Genomic DNA, 24,593 nt, shown 5'->3' with positions numbered 1-24,593 from the left:
TCGAAGAAGGGGAGCTAGCCCGGGAGGAGATGGGGCAGGAGTGCGGACTTGAGATTTGGACTTTGGGTGGCGGTCCTTGGGTCCCCAGCCCGTAGTCAGGGCGCACGTTTTCAGTCGCTTCTCCAGATGACCTCCAGCCCGGAAGGGCGAGCGGGCGGGGGCTGGGCTGGGTTGAGCTGCAGCCCGGCTCAGAGACGACTGCGGGGCTGGGGAGGGGCGTACGAGTGGCTCGACGACTGGCCCTGGGGCTGGGTCAGGTACTTGGACGGACGCGGGCAGAGGATCGTCCCCCGGGGCGGACGCCGCGAAAACACCTTGGGAGGCGGCGCCGCACGGCTGAGCGTCGCTGCCCTGGGAATAGGACGGCGCTCGGCACCGCGAGCTGAGAGCACTTTCATAAATTTTGTATGGGAGGCGCTCCGTGAGCGGGGGCGGGGAACGAAGCGGAGCAAGAGGGAGGGAGCTAGAGAGCGAGGGAGGGAGCGAGAGAGGGAGGGAGGAGGAGGTGGGGGAAGCCGGGGGGTGGTGGTGAGGAAGGGAGGCGCCCCGCTCCGCGGATCGCTCGGTCCTGCAAACGCGCGCCGGGCGCTTTCCATCGAGCTCGACTGTGCTTGCGAGCGCCCTTTTGCAGCAGCCGCCGCTGCTGCTGCCCGAGGGGGCGGAGAGGAAGGGGCCGCGGCTGACCCGCCGCGGGGCGGCGTCCCCCATCAAAACCGCCTGCAAAGTGCTCTGGGCGGCAGAAGCAGGCCGCCGGCTCCGCGGAGCAAGCTGCTCGCCCCGGGGCTGAGCGAGCGCACTGGGCTGCCAAGCAGTGCCGCGGTTGCTGCCAGGCGCCGGTGCCCTCGGCGCGGGGCTTGGACTCACCATGCCCCTGCGGGGCCGGGCCGCCGGGCACAAGCGGATCCCGGGTTTGCCCCCGCCTCGATGCGCTCGGATTAGCTGCAGCTGGCGCCCGGGGATTTGAATCTGGACCCCAGGAGGGAGCGCTCCTAGGCCGACCTCTGAGCGGCGGCCCCGCGGCCAACATGCTTCGCAAAGGTGAGTTGGAGCCTCAGGGGCAAGTTGGAGTTGGGTGTGCACTGGGCACAGCCAGGAGCCCAGGAGCTGTCCGGCGCCAGGGCTCCGCTTCCGGAGGCAGTCCCCAGCGAGCTGGCGGGCTTTGTCGGACGCACCTACCTAGGGGCTGCTGTTGCAGCTTAGCTCCTATCGGTGCGATACACGGGCTTTGCTCCATGGATCAAGTGGCCAGGCCTAAGGATCTGGTTTAAAGGATAGGTCCGAGACTGGAGCGAGAGGCCGGTGGTAAAAGGGAGCTAGCCTCCTGGGACCTTTGATTTGCCATTATAAAGTTTTGCACTTGCAGGCTCCGTTCCCTGCGCTGGTACCCAACTCTGCTTCCGATGCTTCGGCAGGGCTAGGTCCAATCCGCGCTCCAGCGCAGCTAGCGGTCTGTCATCGCGCGCCCTTGCTCCCCAGGCGGGGCCCCAAACGCGGACACTTTCACAGTAGTCCTGTTTTATCCCCAGAGACGGACTATGGGCACCCAGCAGCTGAGGGTGGGGTATGGCAAACGCCTGAAGTCCTGATCCTCAAACTTTCTTTATGCCTGGAGAGGAGGGACGCGAAGGCGAAAGCCGTGCCGGTTGTGTGTGTGGCCAGTGCCAGGCTCAACTTAAAGAGACCTGGCTCCACGACCAGTTCACCCGGACTCCTCAGCAACCCAGTCGGGTACCGACCGCTGCAAAGTTGGCGCGGGTGCGGGGGAAGTCCCGCCGCGCCCCCACGTGGTTGCAGCGCGGGGTACAGTCCCTCGGGCCCAGAAAGGGCAGGTGACCACGCCGTGAGCCCACCGGCCCCGCCACCCGCCGCTCCAGCCTCGGCCTCTCTCCCTTCCAGATAGTAGTAGCCGGCTGTGGTGCCCCGCTGGGACTCCCCTAGTTCTTGGCCCCGGCCAGGCAGCTGCCGGGGCTCGGCGCCTGCGGCTGGCTGCCCCGGCCCTGCGGGAGCCGGCTGAAGAGGGAGCTCAGGTAGCGGAGGGGCCTGATCCCTGCGCTCTGCGCTCCAGCCTTAATCCGCCCCTGTTTCCATGGCAACAGACCGAGGTGTCGTAAGCACAGGATTCTGACCTCACAGCAGGATGGGGAAGGAGAAAACTGGCAGGGGGAGGTGGCGGAGGTTGGGGGAAGCAGAGCCCTGAGATAGGCGAATAGAAGCGGATGTAAGGTGATAGAAAAGACCCAGATAAACTGGCCAGGCAGGTGGGTAAAGGAACCACGCCTTCAGTGGGGGCAGGAAAGGCTGAGCGGTGGTCCCTTCTTGCCCAATCGTGGAGATTGATTGCCCCGTGGTGTAGGAATAGTCACAAACTTGAGTGTGACTTGTGCCCTCCACGTGGGTCGGTACAGTGCCAGGAAAACACTGAGTGTATTTTGCTGTGGTGTGGGAAGAAAGTCTGCTGCTGGCTGGAGAAACCACTTCACTGATACACCCCAGTTCCTTTTCCCTGCACAAAGGCACAAAAAGTCTTTTCAGCAAGCAGGCGGTGCTGACAGAGTGTCTCCACACAGAGAAGGCACTTTTTACAGAGCTGAGCACAAGCCCTGGTCTGTGAAGCTTGGGCCTGGAGCCGACGAACTTGCCTTCCTTGTGAGGGTTTCCCAGGCAATTTTGAAAGGCCACCATGCCTGGGCTGTAGGTCTGTGTTGGAGATAATAGAGAAGAACTGACATCTCATTTCCCTTTTGGTCTTTTGGCAGTTTACAGTTAAAAATGAGCCACAAAGCAGCCCACACACTTTATTTATATGTTTTAGGTGCCCAGGAGGCTCTAGCATCCTCTAGGAGATTTCTCTCCTCTTCTTGCCAGGGTGCATTCTGGGGGCTGCTCCCTGAGGGGATGCTCCTTACCCTGCTCCAGAGGTAGCCACTGGAGACTTGACAGTCACGTGTGTTTGCCACTGGAGCTGTTTTTCCCTTCCTGCACTGCCTGGTTGGTGGGAGAGGTTCCACCAACAAAGAGGTTTGTACTTGGATTGACCAGAGGGAAGAAGGACAAGGAAGTCCTTTTCAGGGCTCGCCTTGGCTTGGGTGGCCTAGAGCCTGCTTCTGGGGCATTGTGTGGGCAAATGATTCTTGCTCTGGTCCTTTCTTGGGTAGCTTTCTCTCTTGGCCCCTGATCCCGATCCCTTATGGTCTCTCTGGCACACGTGTATATATATACAGGACACTCAGATTCTCTATGTGGATTCTAGGTGTGTACCTAAAGCTAAAAGTATGCCTCAGGCTAATGCCAAGGGAGGTGACCATTGAAGTGTCTGCTTCTAGAATTGTTCCCAAAGGCTCCAAGCAATAATGTTATAGGATGGATTGAGAAGGTTATTGTCTGTCAGATGCAAAGCCTGTATGAGGTCCTGGACCTGAGTGAGTTTAATAGCTTAATTATGGTTTTGAAAAGGGTTTGAAGGATGAAGAAAGAATAGCTCTCCCAGTATTCTTTTTTTCTCTCTTACCTTTCTGCCAAAGATAGGGATCCTGTTTTATAACGGAGTGCTGTGTGGAATTAGGAGGCTCAGTAGTTTGAAGGCCCAGAGGAAGAAGAAAACAGGAGTAAGCTTTGGATCATGAGAGTCATCTCTCCTATTAAAGCTGTCCCCTGGAAGACGATTTGGGGAGGTTTTGGGGTACTACTTTACATCTGTCAATGAGCAGACTCTACTGGCCATAGTCCCACCTCTGTGGTAGGACTAAAGGCTTCGGCAGCTGCTCTGTCTGCTTTTCTGTCTCCTGGCCTACCCTTGCAGAACCAGGGGCATAAAAAGCAAATCTCTGATCAAGAGTTGACAGGCAGGCAGGGTAAGCAAGGCCCTGAGCCATCCAGTAATATCCAGGAAAGAAGGGTGGCCTGCTAGGGGGGTTTGCTTTGCCAGAAGTGGCCTGCTTAAGGTCAGGATCTATGGTTTTCATTTTTAGAGCTATAAAAACAGAATGCAAATCAACAGCCTCTGGGCTAACACAGAATCTTTCCTTAAAGTTTTTGTCTTGTTAAGCAAGGAAATAGAGTGCCAAATAGGCTTTGTTAAGTGGCAGTCTAATTAATAATTTAAAATCTTGTAGCTGTCTTTCATTAGAATTTATCTGTACATCAACCACAAAATCAGTCAAACACACTCATTTATAAGTTAATGCCATCCCTGAATAATTCAGCAAGAGCTAGATTAAGGCCTGCAACCCAGTAAGATGCATTTTGTTCTCTTGGTTTCCATAGCCAGACGGGCTGGCCTGGTGGCTGCATCGGGCTTCTCCTTTGTGGGAAGAAGGGAAGGCAAAGGGAGTTAGGGATCATGGTTTTGTCAGGCGACTGGTGAATTTGAGTTCAGAGATTCCCTGGGTGATTGGAGAGTCTCCTTGTGGCCAGGTGTGAGCGGGTTCCACCTCTGCCTCTTTGAGGGCAACCAAGACTCAGAGCTGTTGATAATGAAGCCCTTCTTAGCCTCAATGGAGAAAAGAATGTTTCTTGGATGGTCAAGATACTTTCTTCTGCTATCAAGGAGGTGTAGAGGGGAAATTCAAGAGCCTTTCTCAAGAGGACTGAGACAGGAGGCTGCTTAGCCCAATTCCAGGTGCAAAGGTGGAATTTCAGTCTTTCTAGCCTACTTCTGTCCTCATCAAGGAATGTAGCCTGGTGGAACCAATCTCACCAAAATGCTTCCTCCAAGAGTAGCTTCTAATGGGCTACGTCTCTCCTCACTCCTGGTCCTTACACCAGGAAAGAGAAGTCAAGAGGAAGAATTTTAGGGGAGTACTAGGACACCCCCAGCAGAGAGGAGAGGCAAAGGAAGTTGCTAAGTAAAGCCCATGCATGCGTGTTCTCAGCAGCAGCCAGAATAGAAGCAAGGCAATGCAATGTTCCCCCAGTGAGCTCAGATGACAAGAAAATGTGCTTTGGTTCAGTTCCTGTTATGCCAATATGGGGACAGTTCCTTACTGCAGAATCTTCAGGTACATTTTCTACAGGGACACGGTCTAGAACTCAAACTCCCAGCATGTGCACTGGTTCCTCCACTGCAGGAATGAGCCCCAGAGCTTCTGGTCTTTGCTTCTGCCTGCCAGCCCTGTGGAGGGTGAAATGCCACCATTTATAGACCAGGTAGAGATCCAGGGCAGACTTGATGCCAGGAGAGATGCTTGACCAAATTTGAGACAAGGAAGTCTCGTTAGGAAAAGGAGAAGGCAGGGGAAGGGATAGGTGTTTGTCCCTTGACCCTGGGGCCGAGTTGACAGCAGTCCCCCCGGGAAGGGGAGGCTTGTGGGGTGAATCCTACAGCAAGCTCTGGCTGTGTTTGGGATCGGGGCCTGGGAAGGACAGAGCAGTTGGCTCTGATGTGAAGAGAAGGAGGGGCCGGCGTCTTGAAGGATGTCAAGAACAGATCTGTTTGGTACCATCTGCAGCGAAGTAGTGGTTAAGGTTAAAGCAAAGAGGAGATGACAGGGAGGGAACAGATGGCCAAAGAAGCAAAATAGCTGGCGAAACGGGAACAGAGCCTCTAGGGATGGCAGAAGGCAGGACCTCCGCACTGAGTGCCGGAAGCAGCCCTTTCCTTGGGGTGTGATGGCCAGGCCACCCTGGGTAGAAGTGAGTCAGAGAGAGAGGGGCAAGGCAGGGACCCCTGTATAAGGGCTCCCCCAGGGCCTGGGGGAAGACCCAGGGAGCTACTGACTCCAAAGCTAAGGGTTCCAGGTGCAGGGACCTTCTTTGATGTTGATGAATTCAGGTGAAAAGGTATAACTGTCTTAGTGTCCATCACTAAAGCAAGGTGAAGCTACCTTGGCTCTCACTGAGCATGCCTAGGGGAGCCTTCTGGGAGGAGCTATGATACCAGCTGAAAACAGGCAACAGGGAATGAACCGCTCTTCTCAACTACCTTGGATCCATTTATGTCAATCCTTGTACACATACGGATGATGGCTGCCTGTGTTTACTGAGCACTTACTACGGACCAAGCCTTATCTTATGCCTTCTTCACACCCATCCTGTGGGATCCATCTGTGCTTATTTCCACTTTAAAGCTGAAGAAACTGAGGCACAGGCAGATGCAATCTTGGTCCCTAGGTTACCCAGCCGGCACACTGCTGAGTCAAGTTGCAATCCCAAGCCCATGTTATCTTTGCTCTCTCAACCCCTAAACTCCACTGTCTCATGTGCCCATCTGTCTTGATTTCTGTGACATTTGTTTTGTAGGGTGCTGGGTGCTGCTGAATCATTTATGTCCTGGTAGTTCCCCTGTACTCCCTTCCTGTATTCTTCCAGGAGGCTTTATGACTGGCACTCAAGGTCCCAAGCCACTGTCTCATGCCATCCTCTTGGACTGCTCTGTCCACTTTTGTCTGGACAGTCACACTCCTCACCTCTGTCTCCTGCACTGGTTTTCTCATTGCAGACAGAGATGGGATGACATCCTACCTGTTTTCATAGCCTGGAGAAAGGCCCAAGGCCATGGCTGATTTGCAGCCTGAGCCCTACTTGGGTTCTCTGCCCTCCCCATAGGTTGCTCTCCTTGGCTTTTCTTCCAGGCTGACCTGGTAGACTGAACAACCCAGCCAGACTGGTTGTTGATGATATGGTGACCAACAGCCCCAGAACACACTGGCCCTGGTGGAAGACCCCTCCACCTGTCCAGCCTAAGCCTGCCAGCCAGGATGGCACCTAGAGGACTTAGAGCTGTCCTGTGACTTAGGGCTTCTTCTGTTCCTTTCCAGCCATGATTGAGTCTCAGAGACCAATTCTTCTTGCAGTTTTCTTGGAAAAGAAAGAAAGCTGGATGCAGTGGCATTAGGTCTCTAATCTCAGCATCTTGGGAGACTAAGGCAGGAGACTCACAAGTTCAAGGCCAGCCTGGGCAATTTAGCAAGACCCTCAGCAACTTACCAAGACCCTGTCTCAAAATTAAAACAAAAATGTCTAAGAGTGTAGCTCAGTGGTAGAGCATCCCAGGTTCATTCCCCAGTACCGCTAAAAAAAGAAAGGAAAAGAAAGAAGATAAAGGCAGGCAGAAAGTTTAGGTGATCTTGAGGAGTGGAAGAGCAGAATCCACTTTGGAATGGAGGCACTCTCCTCTACAATAGTGAGGAGGGTGTCTGATCTAGCAGATACGGCAGGTGCTTTGAGCCTATGATTACTGTCTCATCAGTCAGTGAAGTTTGGAGACAAAACTGCAAACAGTCCCTGTTATCTGATTCACAAGAGTCACTCTGGAGGCCTCCGGTGCTGGCACAGTAAGGGGTTGGCACAATACGGTGTGTGTGTGTGTGTAGAAACACACCTGGGGAGCATGCATCAGGTTTCCAGGGTGCGCACACCAGAGGTCCACTGATGCAGAGCAGTGCGCTCCCGTGCCCCGGAGCAGATGTGGGCACCCACGCCTTCAGTCCCCTAGCATGACTTGATGCTGTGGTGGGCTGGTGATCCACTCAGTGGGGGGGGGGCAGGAGTGGGCAGGCCAGCTCTGTGTGCGCCACATGTCAGTAACAAAACTTGCTGAGTGGGTGTGTGGCTCGTCCTCTCAGTGGGTGGATGGGCACGACTCATCACACGTCTGCCAGCGGACAGACCACCACCGCAGGCCCCAGAAATGGGGCCTCTTGGCAGATTTCTGGGTTGATTCCATAGGGTAGTGGCATTGTGGTGACAATTGCATCAGTCTGTAGGAAATTAAGCAGAAGTCCCCTGACTAAGGAGAAAAGCTGGGCTCTCAACTCTCAGCCCATTGACCTGGTGGGAAAGTTGGCTTCTGCTTCCCAAATTGTCCAGGCAATTTGTTCTCTCTCTCTCTCTTTCTCTCTCTCTCTCTCTCTCTGTACTTGAGCCAACTTATAGTGAAGGAGGGCTTCACATATATGTATGCAGAGAGGCTTATGAGGCCCTAGGGGGGAAATTGGCATTCTTTGTAGAATGATTTATTTATAGGGTGATTGGATGATGGGATATGGAGGCTTAGGTGGCTCCATTAGTGAGGAACACACAGGGCAGGAAGCCTTGCTCTGCATTTGACATTTAGTGGGGCGACTCCTACCAGGGAGCTGCTTTTACTTTTAGAAGGTTTTGCCTTTAATGTTCTATTCATGGGCTTGTCTGCAGGCTGGGGCAAGGAAGGCACATGTGGTGAGTTGGGCTGGGGGCTGAGGCTGGCCAGTGTGAAGGAGACAGGGCCCAGGGAGGTCACTCAGTGGCTAGTGTATGGCCGCCCCGGCAGGACGGACTCTGGGACTCTGGAGGAAGGCCGCTGTGTTCTTGCTCTGCAGGCAGCCTGCTCGCCCACCACCTCTCGTTGGCATGTGCTGCATGCGACACGCTGCGTGTTTATTTTACCGTCTGCCTCCCTCCCTGGCGGGCGCTGCTCTGCCTCTGACCACAGCCCTGTGGCAATCCTGGCTTTGGCCTTATCGTCGTCCTTTCCTTTCTGGGGGTTGTGGAAAAACACCCCAAAGCTGGAGTCTCAGGGCTTTGGGTTCAGTTTCATCCCTGTGGCTCACTCACTAGGACCCTATATATATCGTCTTCTCTCTGGGCCTCAGTTTACCCATCTGTAATACAACTAGAGATTTTATTTTTCTTTTTTGGCACCAGGGGCACTTAACCCCTGAGCCACATCCCCAGCCCTTTTTATTTTGTAGTTTGAGACAGGGTCTCACTGAGTTGCTGAGGGCCTTACTAAATTGCTGAGGCTGGCCTTGAACTAGCGATCCTCCTGCCTCAGTCTCCCAAATTGCTGGGATTACAGGCATGTGCCACCACACTCAGCCATAGGACTAGACTGATGGTCTTTTAAATGCTTTTCAGCAACAGAATGGTTTCCTTCAAATGATCCCCTGTGTCAGAGCCCAGAGCATAAAACACATAAACATGGGGTGGGGCCCTGGTCAGAGCTGGGGGGAGGAGCTTCCTCCATGATTGCCCCACTAATTTGGAGACTCTGGAGTCCCCTGTGATCCCTCACGCTGGAAGGTCACTAGGGTGCTGAGTGTTGTGTGCCAACAAGGACAGTTCACTGTCCTGGGCACCTGGCGTGAGTGAGTCTTGGCCAGCCTCTGTGGTGGGGTAGGTTGTCCTGCCCTCATTTTGGATGTGTGAGGTGTCTCGGCTCTCCTCCCATGTCCAGGGAAGGTTTGTCCTGGTAGCCTTCTTGGCCCCGCCTCCGTCCCACTATCTGGAAACAGACTTCTGGCTTTCCCCCCTCATTCCACTGTTTCTGCTCTGGCTTGATGATAAACTTGAAGCCTTCCTTACCTCCTTGGCCCTCTGGCTTCCTGGGTCTCCCTCCTCCTGCTGCAGCTGCTCTTTCTCAGCCCGTTTGCCAGCTGCACTTCCTCTTACCATCCCTCCATGTGGCACCTCCCTGGGCAGTGCCCTGGACCCTCTGCCCTCCATGCTCTGCTCTGAGGTTCCAGCAGCCACAGCCATTTGCTGATACCCCCCCCCCATATCCCATTTCCGGTCAAGATGCTGCTTCTGATGTACAAAGCCATCTGTCTGACTTTCAGATGCCGCCACTAGTCCCCTCACAGGCCCCTGAAACCCTGCATGCCTGGAACTGTGTTCCTGCCCCTACCCTTGCCCCGAAGCACACTGCTTCTTCCTGGTTTCCTCCATCTTGGCATCTGGAACCATCATTCTCTCTCCCACCCCAGCCCAAGATGTGGGATCCTGGGATGGTCCCCTGTCACCTCACCCCTCCCCAGCAGCTCATCACTGAGTCCTGGGAGCTCTCTTGGCTGGCTCTCTTCTCTGCCTGCCCAGCCTCTATTCTTCTCCCCACCATCCCAGAGGCCTCCCTGCCTCCTCTTGCCTTCACTCAATCCAGGCTTTGCACGGTGGCTGGATTTTGCAGTGCTATGTGCTCTGGTCTCTTTTATTAATTCTACTCTGTTCATCAACCCATTAAAATTGGCGTACCATCATGGCGTCCCACATGATGTCCCATCACTCTTGCTTAATTGCCTTCAATAAATTCCCTTTTCCTTCAGGGGATGGCCCAGCCTTCCTAACCTGTCTGTGAAGTCCTCCCACTTGGCTCCACCTTAAGCTTGGGCTTCTTCTCTCCCCACTGCTGACTTTGAACCCTCAGCTCCAAGTCTACTCAGCTTCTTTTGATTCCACTGAATGATCTTCTCTCTTGTCTCTAAGGATTTGCCTGAGCAAATCTGCTAGAACGCTCTTTGCTGTCTCTTCCCGTTCATTCCTCTCCTTCAGGTGCCTCCTCTGGGCATCCTCTGTCACCTGAACAAGGAGTGGGGTCCTGCGAGATGTGCACCTCCCTGTCATGATACTCAACCCACTTGATTACAGCTGCCTTTTGGGGGTAGGGGATCCTGGGGATGAAACCCAGGTCCTTCCTTGTGCAAGCCAGGCAAGTGCTCTACCACTGAGCCATACACCAAACCTTTAATTTTATTATTTTTAAAAATTTTTGAGACAGAGTCTTGCTAAGTTGTACAGGCTGACCTTGAACTTGTGACCTTCCTTGCCTCGGCTGCCCAGGTAACTAGGATTACAGGGGTATGCCACCAAGTCTCATTTTACAGTTACTTTTATATTATATTTTCCTTATAGGATGATCATTTCCATGAGAAACTAGCCAGGGCTTTCCCCCTTGCCCTTTCACGCCCTCTGCCCACCCCTCGTTCTGTCCTGTGCAAGTTCAACAGTGGATGGGCTCTCATGCCCTCTTGCTTCTAGTTGGGTTCAACAAGAGGTGAGATCACCCACAGGTTTGCTCAGAAGCACAGTCTGCATTAAGGATTCAAGCAAATAGTTTATTTGGGAAGGGATCCTAGGAAATACCAGGAGAGTGAGGAAGTAAAACAGAGAAGGCAAACAGCCAATCAAGTGTGCCTTGTCAAGCAGCTTAACCACCGTGGGCCACCAGAGTCTAGGCCCACTGGGGAACTCTGGGATATGGTCTAGAATGGGCACCTTGAAGTTACCTGACCTAGAGGTCGAGGGAGCTGGGGTGTCTACACTCCAACTCCCATCAGTCATTGACTAAATGGTGCTTCTGGAGAGGTATTAATTCCCCAGCACTTTTGGCCTGCTCTGTGGGTGAGCAGAGCCAGCTCTACATCTAGAGAAAGCCCTCAGGCAAAGAAACACAGTTCTGGGGGTTGGAAGGCATGCTGGTGTGTGTTGAAATGGTAAAAGCGCGGGCTGTGGGCAGGATCTGGCTGCCTCTGCTACCCAGCTCCTGCCAGCACTCCTCTCTGCAGCTCTTTCTGTGCCTGAGTTTGGTGAAGGCTCCTCCCCTCACTCAGCCTGGGCGTGTGGGGAGTAACAACATCACCTCTTAGGGTTTCCCTACCCCATGTTCGTGCCTTCTTTATATTCTCCCCAAATTACTCGGTGCTAGGATGCTCTTTCCTACCAGGACCCAACTAAAAGAGCCTCCTGTACCAAATACAATGAAGCACATAGTGGCGTTAATGCATGTCTCTATGAGATGATTGGCTAACAAATGTCCAGTGAGTGATTTTTTTTTTTTTTTTTTGGTATTAGAGATTGAACTCAGGAGCACTCAACCACTGAGCCACATCCCCAGCCCTATTTTGTATTTGATTTAGAGACAGGGTCTCACTGAGTTGCTTAGCACCTTGCTTTTGCTGAGGCTGGCTTTTTGAACTTGTGATCCTCCTGCCTCAGCCTCCCAAGTCGCTGGGATTAGAGGTTTGCACCACACATTTAGCTTGATTGAGTGATTTTTTTTTTAAAGAGAGAGAGAAGAGAATTTTTAACTTTTATTTTTTTTTTTTTAGTTTTCGGCGGACACAACGTCTTTGTTGGTATGTGGTGCTGAGGATCAAACCCGGGCCGCACGCATGCCAGGCGAGGGAACTACCGCTTGAGCCACATCCCCAGCCACGATTTTTTTTAAATATATATTTTTTTTAGTTTAGATGGACACAATATCTTTATTTATTTATTTTTTAGGTGGTGCTGAGTTTCGAACCCAATGCCTCTTGCATGCAAGGCAAGAGATCTACCACTGAGCTATAACCCCAGTCCCATCGATTGAGTGATTTTTTAATGTAAATTCAAATACATGAAACTTAGTACAAACCCTATTTTTTTTAATATTTATTTTTCAGTTTTCGGTGGACACAACATCTTTATTTTATTCTTATGTGGTGCTGAGGATCGAACCCAGCGCCCCGCGCATGCCAGGCAAGTGCATTACCGCTTGAGCTCATCCCCAGCTCCCAAACCCTATTTTTAATATTTGTTTATTTGCAGTACTGGGAATTGGACTCAAGAGCATTTATTTATTTAGGTTTTTTTTTTTTTTCGCCAGACACAACATCTTTGTTTGTATGTGGTACTAAGGATCGAACCCGGGCCACACACCTGCCAGGCGAGCGCGCTTCTGCTTGAGCCACATCCCCAGCCCCCAAGAGCATTCTTACTACTGAGCTATCCTCTCAGTCCTATTTATCTAATATTTATTTATTTATTTTGAGAGAGGTTCCAATTAAATTGCCAAGGCTGACGTTGAACTTGCAATCCTTCTGCCTCAGCCTCCCGAGTAGCAGGGATTACAGGTGTGCATCACCATCCTTGGCCAAAACCTAATTTGGGGGGAGGGGGGATACAGGGATTGAATTCAGGGACACTTGACGATTAAGCCACATTCCCAGCTCCATTTTTTTTTAAATATTTTATTTTTTAGTTGTAGTTGAACACAATACCTTTATTTTATTTATTTATTTTTATGTGGTGCTGAGGATCAAACCCAGCGCCTTGCACATGCTAGGCCTTGCTCATGCTCTGCTGCTGAGCCATGACCCCAGCGCCCCCAGCTCCATTTGGTATTTTATTTAGAGTCAGGTAACTGACTCTGTAACCAAAAAATTAAGTCATGAAAATCTAGAGCTTTTTTTTTCCTTTGGTTTTAATATAATTTAGTTAATTTACATTTTGAGATGGTGTCTTGCTATGTTACCCAGACTGGCCTCAAACTTGTAGGCTCAACTGATCCTCCTGCCTCATATCCCCAGTAAGCTGGGACTTCAGGTGCCCAGCTCTTTATTTGTTTAGTGATACTGGGGATTGATCCAGGACCTACACAATAGGCAAGCACTTTACCATTGAGCTACAAACCCAGCTCTTATAATTTTTTTTTTTATAATTGAAGATGGACAGCATGCCTTTATTTTATTTATTCATTTTTTTATGTGGTGCTGAGAATCAAACCCAATCCTCAAACATGCTAGGAAAGTGCTCTGCACTGAGCCACAGTCTAGCTCTTTTTTAATTTTTTATTTTTGGGTGGTACCAGGGATTGAACTCAGGGGCACTCAGCCACAGAGCCACATCCCCACCTTATTGTGTATTTTATTTAGAGGCAGGATCTCACTGAGTTGCTTAGTGCTTCACTTTTGCTGAGGCTGACTTTGAACTCACGATCCTCCTGCTTCAGTCTCCCGAGCTGCTGGGATTACACTGTGCCGGGCTTTAATTTTTATTTTGAGACAGGGTCTACCCTAAATTGCTAAGGATGATCTTAAACTTGTGATCCTCCTGCCTCGGGCGTCTTAGTTACTGGGATTACAGGCATGCACCACCATGCCTGGCTAGGTGCTGTAGCAGCAAAACCAGAGAACTTTTCAAAAAGAGAGAAAGAAGCTGGGCATGCTGGTGCATACCCGTAATCCTAGTGACTCAGGAGACTGGGGCAGAAGGATCACAGGTTTGAGATCAGCCTGGACAATTTAGCAAGACCCTATCTCAAAATAAAAAATAAAAAGGATGGGGGATGTAGCTCTGTGGTAGTGCTCCCCTGGGTTCCGTCCACATTACCATACACACAAAAAAAACTTGGCGCAGTGGTGCAGGCCTGTAATCCCAGCAGCTCAGGAGGCTGAGACAGGAGGATCAAAGCAGCCTGGGCAATGGTGGCAAGGTGCTAAGAAACTCAGTGAGACCCTGTCTCAAATTAAAATACAAAATGGAGCTGGGGATGTGGCTCAGTGGCCAACTGCCCTGAGTTCAATCCCTGGTACCCAGCCCCCCTCCAAAAAAAAAAAAAAAAGAGGTGGGGGGAGAGAGGGAGAAAGATGAGTGACTTGGACTCTCTAAACCTCTGGAAAGAGGGTGACTCAAGGAAGTGCAGCCTCTTTGTGGTGATTCCCCTGGCCCCTCTCACTGAGCTGATGTAGCTCAGTGGTAGAGTGCTTGCCTAGGATGTGTGAAACCCTAGGTTCAATCCAGAGTTCTGCAAAAAAAGAAAAAAAAGAAAAAGAAAAGTGGGAAATACTTTTTTAGTAAAGAGGATGTGGAATAGAGTCATACCACAGTTTTCCCTGTGCAATGCCTCAGAAAAGAAGGAAAGCCAGATCTGATTATCCCCAAGTTACAGAGGAATATACTGAGGCTCAGAGGGGGCTGAAGAACTCCTATACAACCCAACTGAGGCTGCCTCACCCTGGCCCAACTCTGCTCTTCCACAACGCCCCCCCGGGAGCTGCAGGTCCAGAAAGATGGGCAGAGTGGGTCTCAGAGGATTGGCAGCGGGGCAGGCACTGTGCTGGGAAAAGAAACAACACTGTTACTTGGAAAAGTTTAGGGTTGTACTTGGCAGAATTTTTATGGAACAAAATTTGCACTATCGATTCCTTGGCAAATGAAAACCTCTCATGGACACTCTGGGCTTCAGAGATCTGAAATGTTTAAACGAGGCTGGACCGAACATGAGGAGGTAAAATTGCCTGAGTAGCTGAGCTCAGGTGGTGCCTGGGGTGAGGAGACTCGGCCTCTTTTGTCTTCTCTCCCATCTGTGAAAATGACTTGTTCCTTTGAACTACTGGTTCTCCCCTGGCAGGGAGGGCTCCAGGATTGGTGCCCAGACCTGTGGTTTCAACAGAAAATCTGAGCAGAGGGAGAGAGAGGCCTGGCAGTTCATGGGGCCACTCTCAGGAGAATGCAGCAGCCCAGGGGGACATCTTATCACCCAGGCTGGTGGTGGAGTGACGATTGGCCCTGGGGCTGCCTCGAAATGGCAGTGGTTATCTTCTTGCTGTAATTGGCCCACTACCCCCTGGGAAATGGGGGATTAGTGCAAGGAGATGAGTGACTTGGATTCCCTAAGCCTCTGGACAGGGGGTGACTCAAGGAAGTGCAGCCTCTTTGTGGTCATTCCCCTGGCCTCTCTGCCCTGGTCCCTCCCTCCAGCCAGCCATCCACCCACCCTCTGCCATCTACCCACAGATCTTCACCTTGCCCAAGGCCCAATATGGTCACCCACAGTTTGCTCTTCAAGACAGTCTTTCCTCTTCTGCTCCCACAGCTGAAGATCTGAAGTTCCTGGTAGTCCCAGTTTGTTTGTTTTTTTTCCCAGAAAACCACCCTCTCCCCACCCCCAATTGAGTCAGCCATGCCGTGGTTCATGTCGGGCCACGTCATAGATCATGATCACCTGCAGATTGTCTATCCACAGATGAACTGGCTTCCTCTTACCTTGTCAAGAGGGGCACGGGAGGAGGGCTCTCTCCATTTGACATACATTTATGTAACAGCTATTGACTGCCTGGCTGGGCACTGGGGATGAAGCAATGAATAAACTCAAGTTTTCTGCTTTTGTGGAGCGTACATTTTAGTTGGGTGTGGAGAGTTAGACAATAAACCACGAACTATATTCTATCAGGTGTGGGATGAGTGCTTAGGAGAAAATAGAGAACAGAAGGTAACTAGGAGGTTGAGATGGGAGGATTGCCAGTTTGAGGCCAGCCTCAGCAATTTAGTGAGACTCTCAGCAATTTAGCAGGACACTGTCTCAAGATTTAAAAAAAGATCTTGGGATTTAGCTTAGTAATAAAGCACCCCTGGGTTTAATCCCTAGTATCAACAAAAGTGGGGGCTGGGGTTGTGCTCAGTAGTAGCATGCTCTTCTAGCATGCATGAGGCACTGGGTTTGATACTCAGCACCACATAAAAATAAAGACAAAGTCCATCAACAACTAAAAAAAAAAAAATTTGAAAAAGGTGGGGGGAAGCTGTTATTTTGTGGGGTTTTTTTGTTGTTGTTTTTGCACTGCTGAAATTGAACTTCAGACCTCATACAAGCTAGGCAAATGCTCTACTACTGAGCTACATCCCTAGCTCTTTTTAAATGCATGCAAGCGCACGCGAGCCACACACACACACACACACACACACACACACACACACACACATTTTGAGATAAGGTCTTGATAAATTGCCCAGGCTGGCCTCAAACTTGCCATTCTCCTGCCTTAGTCTTCCAAGTAGCTGGAATTACAGGCATGCCCTGCCACACCTGGGAAGAGTTTTGTTATTTTAGGGAGTTGGGCTGGGAAGTCTTTCTGATGAGGTGACATTTGAATAGAGACCTAAGTGGAATGAGGGAAGGGAGCCCTTCCCATGATCAGAGCTGCCTTACCTGGGAAGAGCTTTCCTGGCAGAGGGAACAAATGCAAGCGCAAAGGCCCTGAGGCAGGAATATGCCTGATGAAATGTCTGGCTGCCTCTGTGGCTGGGGCTGTGAGCCGGACAGTCTTCTGAGGCGCGGTCTGTGGAGGAGTTTCTGATACCTTTGAAGAGGACCTGAGCTTGGGGCCATTCCCAGATCCATCGCTCAGTCAGAAGTTCAGAGCGACCAAGGCAATAGCTCTGGCAGGGGCTGTGGAGAGGAGAGATGGATCTTAGGAACCTCCTTTCCCACCAGGGTCAGATACTCCCCCCGCCTTTTTTTTTTTTTTTTTTTGGAAGTGGGGATTGAACTCAGGCACACATTATCACTGAGCTCCATCCCCAGCCCTGTCTTTTTATTTTGAGACAGGCTCTTGGTAAGCTGCCTAGCCTGGCCTTGAACTTTCCATCCTCCTGCCTCAGCCTGCTGAGTTACTGGGATTACAGGTGTGCACCTCGGCTCCCGGCCAGACACCTCTCCTCCTTGGCTGCGTGTTGCCCAGGCTGCAGTCTACTATGTGGTCAGAGATCAGTTCCCACAAGCCCTTCCTTTTTTACTCCAAAACATACAACCTAGAACACACTTGCGGGTGCAGTCCTTTTACCCACGGTCTCCTTTATACATGGGCCTTTTATACTATTATACATTTAGATCATCAGCGCCTACCAGGCCTGAGCCCTCTCTGTGCCTTATAGTCATTTTCTAGTTAGTAGTTTTATTTTACTTTATTTTTTTTGCAGTGCTGGGGATTGAGCCCAGAGTGTCTTCCTTTACCATTGGGCCACAGCCCTGGCCCTCCCCTGAGGAGCTGAACCCTCTCTGTGGTCCCAGCACATGAGCCGTGGGCTGAGTACCAGTCTCCAGCTCTCAGGAAATGTACAACCTGATGGGAGAAGCCACACACCCAGGAGAAGGGAAAGGACAGTGTAGGTGGTGAGGAAGGCCGTTTCAGGCAGGGCTGGGGGGAGCAGGTGGCTGGCGGGGAGGGCCCTCAGAGGAGGCTTTGCCAGAGGAGGCTGGAGGGCAAGTGCAGGACCAGCTCCTCACCAGGGTCGTCCTGACACAAGTGTCAGCTCCATCGTGGGGCAGATTGGCAGGAGCCTTGATTTTTTTTGCAGAACCTTAAGTACCGAGGAGGAGGAGGAGGGTAGGTTGACTCAACACTCACAGAATAAATTTTTTCAACTTGCCAAATAATGCATACCCATGGCAGGAAACATTGGAAAAACACAGATTGGCAAAAAAAAAAAAAGAAAAGAAAAAAGAAAATCACTACCGTCCGACACCCCAAAGAGCCAAGTAGGGGAAAGGGCATCCTTCCCAGGCATTTGGTGCATTTGGCCCCCTCCTACACTTCCTCCCTGCATTTATGTAAACAGGCCCTGCCTTGTTAATTAACCATGGATCCCCAACACCTTTCTGTGTTGGCAGTCCTAAGCCTCACAGGGTTTTGTTGTTGTTTTGAGATGGGGGTCTCACCGTGTTGCCCAGGCTGGTCTCAAACTTCTGGGCTCAAGTGATCCTCTTGCCTCAGCCTTCTCAGTAGATGGAACTCCAGCCACATACCATCAGGTTCCAGTCTAAGCCTTAGGACTTTTTTTTTTTTTAAACTTTTTTTGTTTCTTTGGTTTTTGGGGTTCTGGGGATTGAACCCAGCCAGGGACATTCTACCTCTGAGTTAACATCTCTGGCCCCATGCTCCCCACTTTTTTTTTTTTTTCAAGATAGGGTGTTGGTCAATTGCTGAATCTGGCCTTGAACTTGCAATCCTTCTGCCTCAGCCTCCGGAATCACTGGGATTACAGGTGTGCACCCTACCCAGGCTGAGCCTCAGTTTCTAATGGCTACAAAATGCTTCACAATGTAACTTGCCAGTTCCCTCAACTCAGCAAGACTCCTGCTAGAGATCACACCGTGGCCAACATGTGACTGCCTTGACCCATGAGCTTCTATGGACTTCTGAGCAGGGACGGAGAGAAGGGTGAGAGAGAATGCTTTCACAGGGAACCCGGTGGGTGGAGGCCATTGTGGGAGGCTAATAACACCCAGTTGATAAGAATTCAACAGCAGCCAGTCAGGACTACGAAGCCATCCAAGAATTGGCGAAGAGGAAGGCTCACATGTGTTCACATATGTGCATGTGTATACACATGTGCGTGTGTGTACTGGGGCTTGAACATGACCTAGGTCTCCAGGCTGAGAGTGAACCAGAGAGGAAAGTTTACCCAGAGGCTTCAGATTTCTTTGGGACAGGGTGGCTTGTGATGCTGGGAGACTCCTGAGGGTGGGGTTGAGGAAGATCACGCCCCTCACTTCTGATTTGCACCAGGAGATTTGATAGATTTGCAGACTCTCAAGTTTCTGGTAATAGAAGGGGTCTGCTAGCTCAGAGAACTTCAGTGCCTTGCCCAACATCACACAGCATTAAAAACTGTTGACCAGTGGGTTCCAGAGAATGTCTGAGATCTGTTGGCTGATAGCAAGCAAATCCTTTCTCCCAAGCCCAATCTCTCCCTGCACCTCCACCCCAGCGGCTCACCTTTGGAGCTTCTATGGCCATGCTAGTGGCTGTCCTTGCTTAGAAGAAACTTCTTGCCCACAAAGGAGGAGGGCTTGGTAGGGAAGGGTCATTCCAAAAACCAGTGGCCAAGCCCTTCATTTCTGAGTGGGGTGAGTCATGATCTGATCAGACCCAGGTCCTGGGAGGTACCTTGTTTCTTGGACTCGAGTTTCTTCATCTGTAGAATGGGGCTGATAGTACCTATCTTGTAGGGTTGTGGAGATTAAATGGAACATCTGGTATAAAGCTCTTGATACTTTACTGTGGCTCAGTGAACGCTGCCATCAAAATTAGTAGTAGCCGTGCACAATCCTTGCTACAGCCCACACCTGACTGCCCTTTGAAGTCTTGCCTCCCCACATCCTGAGCCGAGTCTTGTGAGTGCCAAGGACTGACACATGCTAGCCCTAGTCAGGGGCAGGAATCTGAGGACCTGCAGAGAGGAGGGGCCAGCCTGTTGAACTCTGTCCTGAACTTTCTGCCCTCCCTGCCAGTGGTCAGGAGAAGTCCCCCAAGGCAGCACAAGGAGTGCTATGAAAAGCATTCTCAAGGTGGTTTTCATTGGTTTAGAAAAGCAAGAGGTCCAAGGCCTCCCGGAAATCGGTGCATCACCCACCAATTGCCAGCCCATCACCCCGACTCCTACTCAGCTGCCACTTCCTTCTCTCTGATCAGGGCCTCCCTGATCAGAAAGGAGAACAGGCAGGGCATGGCGGCGCACATCTGTAATCCCAGCAGCTCGGGAGGCTGAGGCAGGAGGATGGCAAGTTCCAGACTCAGCATTTAGCAAGACCCTGTCTCAAAATTAAAAATGAAAAAAAGGTGGGAGGCTGCTGGGGATGTGTGGCTCAGTGGTAAGGTGCCCCTGGGTTCAATCCCTGGTACCAAAAAGAAAAAAAAAAAAAAAAGGAAAAGCCGAACCTTATTGCTTGTCTGTTCAGGTTTTCCTGTAGCCTCCATAAGCCAAGCAGATCAGAGTAAGGGCTGTGAAGGCAGACGGGTGGGAATCAGGACCCTGCTTTGCCACTGACCAGAGGCCTGACCTTTGGGCAAATGCTTTTAATTCTCTGGGACTCAGTTTCATCATCTGAAAAGTAGGGTTTCATGCCATCTGTCTCTTAGGATTTTGAGAGTTTGTGACAAAGTAGATATAAAGTGCCTTCCTGGCGTGGAGCAGGGCCTGGCTGAGTCCTTGCTGCTGTTCGTTTTCATCGTCTATCTATTATTCAACAGCCATGCACGGAGGCCTCCTGTGTGCCAGGCTCTGTAGAGACGCTGGGCACCACAGAGAGTGTCACAGTCCTCTTCTCGGTCGGCTTGCCCCCCTGGATTTTTTTCCTTACTGTTGGTTGATTCCCCTTCTTTGTCGGAGGCCCCACCTCTCCCTGTCTGCCAGCCCATAGGGTGGGGGCATGAGCAGGCTTCAGGACCCTGGCAGGGTATTTGACATCTCTGCCCTACACTCGTAGCCCATGCCCTGCCCACTCACATGGAGCAGATCCACACCCAGGAGTGGATGGGTGTGACCTGGGACTGGCAGTGCCCCTGGTGGAAAGAGGGCTCTCACCTCCCCCACAGAGGAAGCTGGAAGGGACTTCTCTCTCTGGTCTCTCTCTTGGAAAAAAGAACAGGCATCCAGGGCAAAGGTCACTTAGGGGTGGGGGGGGGGTTTGTCCTGAGAAAGCAACAGGGACAGAAAAAGCTGGGGGCCCAAAATAAGGGCACAGGGCCTTCCTGCGGCACCCTCTCTCTTGGCTGAACTGGGATCTGGGTCCCTGCCTACAGCAGGCTTGGAGGCTCCCTAGCCACAGCACTGTCTGCAGACCCAGCTGACCACCACTCCACCCTGCTGGGAGGTGGCTGGGGTGTTTTGACTAACAAGAGAACCACGTTACAATCTCAAACAATTAACAACAACAAAGAAACCAGAGAGAACCAGAGAGAAAGAAGGGAAGAAAATAGTCCTTGAACAAATGCCGCTTCAGTGTCTGCCAGGACCTAAGATCTGGTACTATCTATTTTTTAATAATTGAGGGTAATAAATATGTATTTCTTTCTCCTCGCCACCCCCATCCTCCGTAGCTTGTCAGCTCCCTGCGTCTCTCCTCTGATCAGACCAAGTCTTCCCCAAGCAAAAAAAAAAAAAAAAATCCTTTAAGCAAAAAGGATTAAAGCCTTGAAAGTAGGTCTGCCGGAGATCTCCCCCTCTCCCTCCCCTCCCCTCCCCCAGGGCTGCAGTGGAGAGGCCCCTCTGGGGAGCCAGGGACAGGGGTTGGTGGGGCGGGCTGATGCAGCCAATCCCCCTGTGGGGACCTCTGGAGGGAAGGATCTGGCTGTTATCCCTCCTGGCAGCCCATCCAGTCCTGGGCTAGCCCCGGGGAAGGCAGCCTTGCTCAGCCCAGGTCTCCACTGGCTACCGAGGAAGGGTAACCTGAGAACCAGCATCGCCAGGGCCCCAAGCTGTGGGTTGTAGACAACCAGGAGGGTGTGGGTCTTAGATAGTCCCAGCTCCACTTTTGCATCCCACCTTTGGGCTTTAAGGGGCCTGTGTGACCTTAGAACAAGCACCGAGCCTCAGTTTATTCATCTGCAAAATGAGAATATAAAACAGTACCTCCCTCATGAAAGATCAAATAAGGTAAAGACAGCCCAGTGTCTGTACATAATAAATACATAATAAGTGAAATAAACAAGGATTGTTTTTTATGGACTTCTTCTCAGACATGAAGGTCCCATTCCATGGCTCTTCACAGCTCCCAAGGTGCCCTACCTGCCAGGCACAATTGTTTTCTTGTGTCACTCCCAGCACCCGTGGAGAGGACGTTGAACCTGAGGCTGGTGTGCTTAGGACTTTGCCCAAGGCTGTTAGAAATCAGCAGTGGAACTGGAACCCTAAGCAGTTCTGTACCCTCCTGGCCTGGCATCCGTCTGCTCTACGCCCTGCCCTGACAGGGTACCCAGTGTCCCTGGAGCTGGACCTCAGGTGCTACCCAGGAACCAAACCAGGAAGGGCCTGGCTGGAGGGGAGGGTATGATGGGGCAGTGGTGGCTGCTGCTTGGCAGACCATCTGCAGCTGCCAGCCTTCCAGATCTTGCTGAGGCAGCAGCCTTGGCCCAGGAGCCGGCCTCCCTCTGTGCTGGGCACATGCACACAAGGCTGGGCTGCAGGTGGCCAGCTCTGTGTCCCTGCACCCACCCCATTGCAGAGCCCCTGGCCTGCTCCCTCGCTCAGTGGTTGGCCACATGGCCTCCAGGCCTCCCTGCCCACCCGCAGGCCTGCCCTGGCTGCTTTGGGCCCTAGGCAGGAGAGGAGAGGCAGGGCAGGGAGGCCGGAGGGCAGGAAAAGCGGGAGGGAGGTGGCTATTTATAGCTGGCTTTGCTTTTGTTCCTTTTCCAGCAATGCTTCTCTTTAAATAGGAGCAGGGCTGGAGGCTGCAGCACTTCCCCAGCCGCCTGCAGTCAGCACGCAGGCGTGTGTGCGTGTGCGTGTGTGCGTGTGTGTAGGGATGGGGTAGGGATGGGGTAGGGATGGTCACTTCAGTGTGTATGTGTGCATGTGTGGGGGGGTCAGGTTGAGGGGACAGAGAGTTCTGTTGGGGTGCATACACCAACCTGTGCAGGGGCAGAAGGTGGGAACTGCACTGTTCGGGAATGTGGTGTTGGCATATATGCACACCTGTCTAGGGGAGGCCAGTTCTGAATAGTGTGCGTGTATTTATATTGGAGAGTCCACAATGAGATGCAGCAGTCACTCAATGTGTGCGCACGTGAAAGCACATATATACACATGTGTGTACAGACATGAGGTCAGGGCTGGGGATATAGCTCAGTTGGTAGAGTGCTTGCCACCCATGCACAAGGCCCTGGATTCAATCCTCAGCACCACTTAAAAAAAAAGATATGAGGCCAGAGGTGGGCAAGTGTGTGTGTATCTGATGTGTAGAATGTGGTGAAAGCAGCTCTTTTTAAATTTTAATGATTTTAATATTGGGGATTGAACCCCATTGGTGCTTTACCGCCGAGTTGTATCCCCCAGTCCCTTTTGTTTCTTGAGATGGGGTCTTGCTAAGTTGCTGAGGCTGGCCTGGAACTTGTGACCCTCCTGTCTTGGGCTCCTGGGTGGCTGGGATCACTGGCATGGCAGGAACAGTTCTTTGGGTGAAAGTGTAACAGTGTAATGGGAATGTTATGGAGTGGTCTGCTTTGGGTGTTTGAGGGTGTGGCCCACTGTACTACATAGTGATCAAGGACTGGAAGGGGACAGTGTCTCTTGTGCATACCACACCGTACACTTCAGGAGGGTGGAGGCTTTGGCGCGGTGTACTCTGTCTGGCACCTAGCCAGAAGTGTGGGCTTTTAACCGAATGCCTAGGAATTGCCAGTGTGAGAGAGAGGGAGTGTAAAGGGCCTCTGGGATCCTATCTGTCCACCCAGCAGGCGTTTTTAGATCACTCATAGAATCCCAGGGGTCACCATGGGTGAGACCGCTCCCTTTTCCCTTTCTGCCAGGAGCCAGGACTAGGGTGTGTGTGTGTGTGTGTGTGTGTGTGTGTGTGTGTGTGTGTGTGTGTGTGTGTAGGGGTTCCCAGGGGTGTTCTAGCAGCCTAGGGTAGCACGAGGGAGACCTTGGTGAGCAGATCCCATCCAGTGAGGAAGCCCCAGGCTTGGGGGGAGATCTGGGCTCTTAGCTGGCGCCACATCTGTCTCTGACTCAGATTTCACATCTGTAAAATGGGGAAGGTAAAGCCCTCTTGGGGCTGCCGCTGGATTAAGTAAACTCGGACCTGTGCTGTGGCTTAGTACACGCTGAGCGCTGGGGAGGAGGTGGATTCATGTGGGGCAGACGTGGGACCCGGGGGCAAGGCTGGAGGGTCCACAGCCATAGGGCGCACGGGGCATTTGCTTGCTGATCGCCACCCACCCCCACCCCCACCCCCCACCCCGGCCCTGATGGCCACCTTGGGCCCCTGATCACCACCCCGGGCCCAAGCAGAGCCACAATTCAGATGTGTCAGCGCGGCCCAGCGGTTCTGGAGAGAGAACTGCTCGCCCGGGAATGGCCGGGGCGCACGGGGGCCGCCTGAGGGATGGCGCGGGGGCACCGGCCTGGGCACCGCCCTCTCTCTTGGGCCGGCAGCTCCGGATCGATGCGACAGCCCTCCCTGCCCCTCCCCCAAAGGCCAAACAAAACATAGTAAATATTTAATCCAGGCCAGGGAGCCAAGGAGGCCTCCCCGCCCCCTCCGCAGCCGTCTGGCTCCTCTGCCAGCCCCGGCTGCTCTCCTTGGTAATGAGGCCGGGAGCTGCAGGGATCGATCGTGGCCCGGGGCGGGTGGGGGTGGGGTGGGGTGGCCTACACCCTGGGGGTGGCATCGCCCTCCGCCCCCAGGCCCAGGTTCCTGAGGCCCACCAGCTCCCTCGCCCTCTCTTTTCCAAGAAGGACGCTCCCCCGCTGACCTGCTCCTGCCCACCTCTTTGCTAAGTGCCTGGCTCGGTGGGGGAGGCAGAGGCAGGTGGAGGTCGTGGCCCAGGCCAGAAATCCCAGCGGGTTGAGAGGCTGAG

At 52.2% G+C, this 24,593-nt stretch overlaps 1 protein-coding gene across 1 annotated transcript in view; it reads left to right on the top strand.

Moving 5' to 3' along the window:
• Positions 1–905: 905 nt before the first annotated feature.
• Rtn4rl1 (reticulon 4 receptor like 1) overlaps positions 906–24,593 on the top strand; it is a 71,973-nt gene continuing 48,285 nt past the window's right edge. Inside the window, exon 1 of the mRNA XM_005327907.5 lies at positions 906–1,038. Within this exon, the coding sequence (XP_005327964.2) occupies positions 1,026–1,038 (13 nt within the window). The 5' untranslated portion in view covers positions 906–1,025. The remainder of the gene's footprint in view (positions 1,039–24,593) is intronic.

This window comes from Ictidomys tridecemlineatus, chromosome 3 (genome assembly GCF_052094955.1).
Source record: "Ictidomys tridecemlineatus isolate mIctTri1 chromosome 3, mIctTri1.hap1, whole genome shotgun sequence".
In the NCBI taxonomy this organism is placed as follows: Eukaryota; Metazoa; Chordata; class Mammalia; order Rodentia; family Sciuridae; genus Ictidomys; species Ictidomys tridecemlineatus.
The sequence above is the reverse complement of the archived record's forward strand: the minus strand, read 5'-3'. Positions and strand labels throughout refer to the sequence as shown.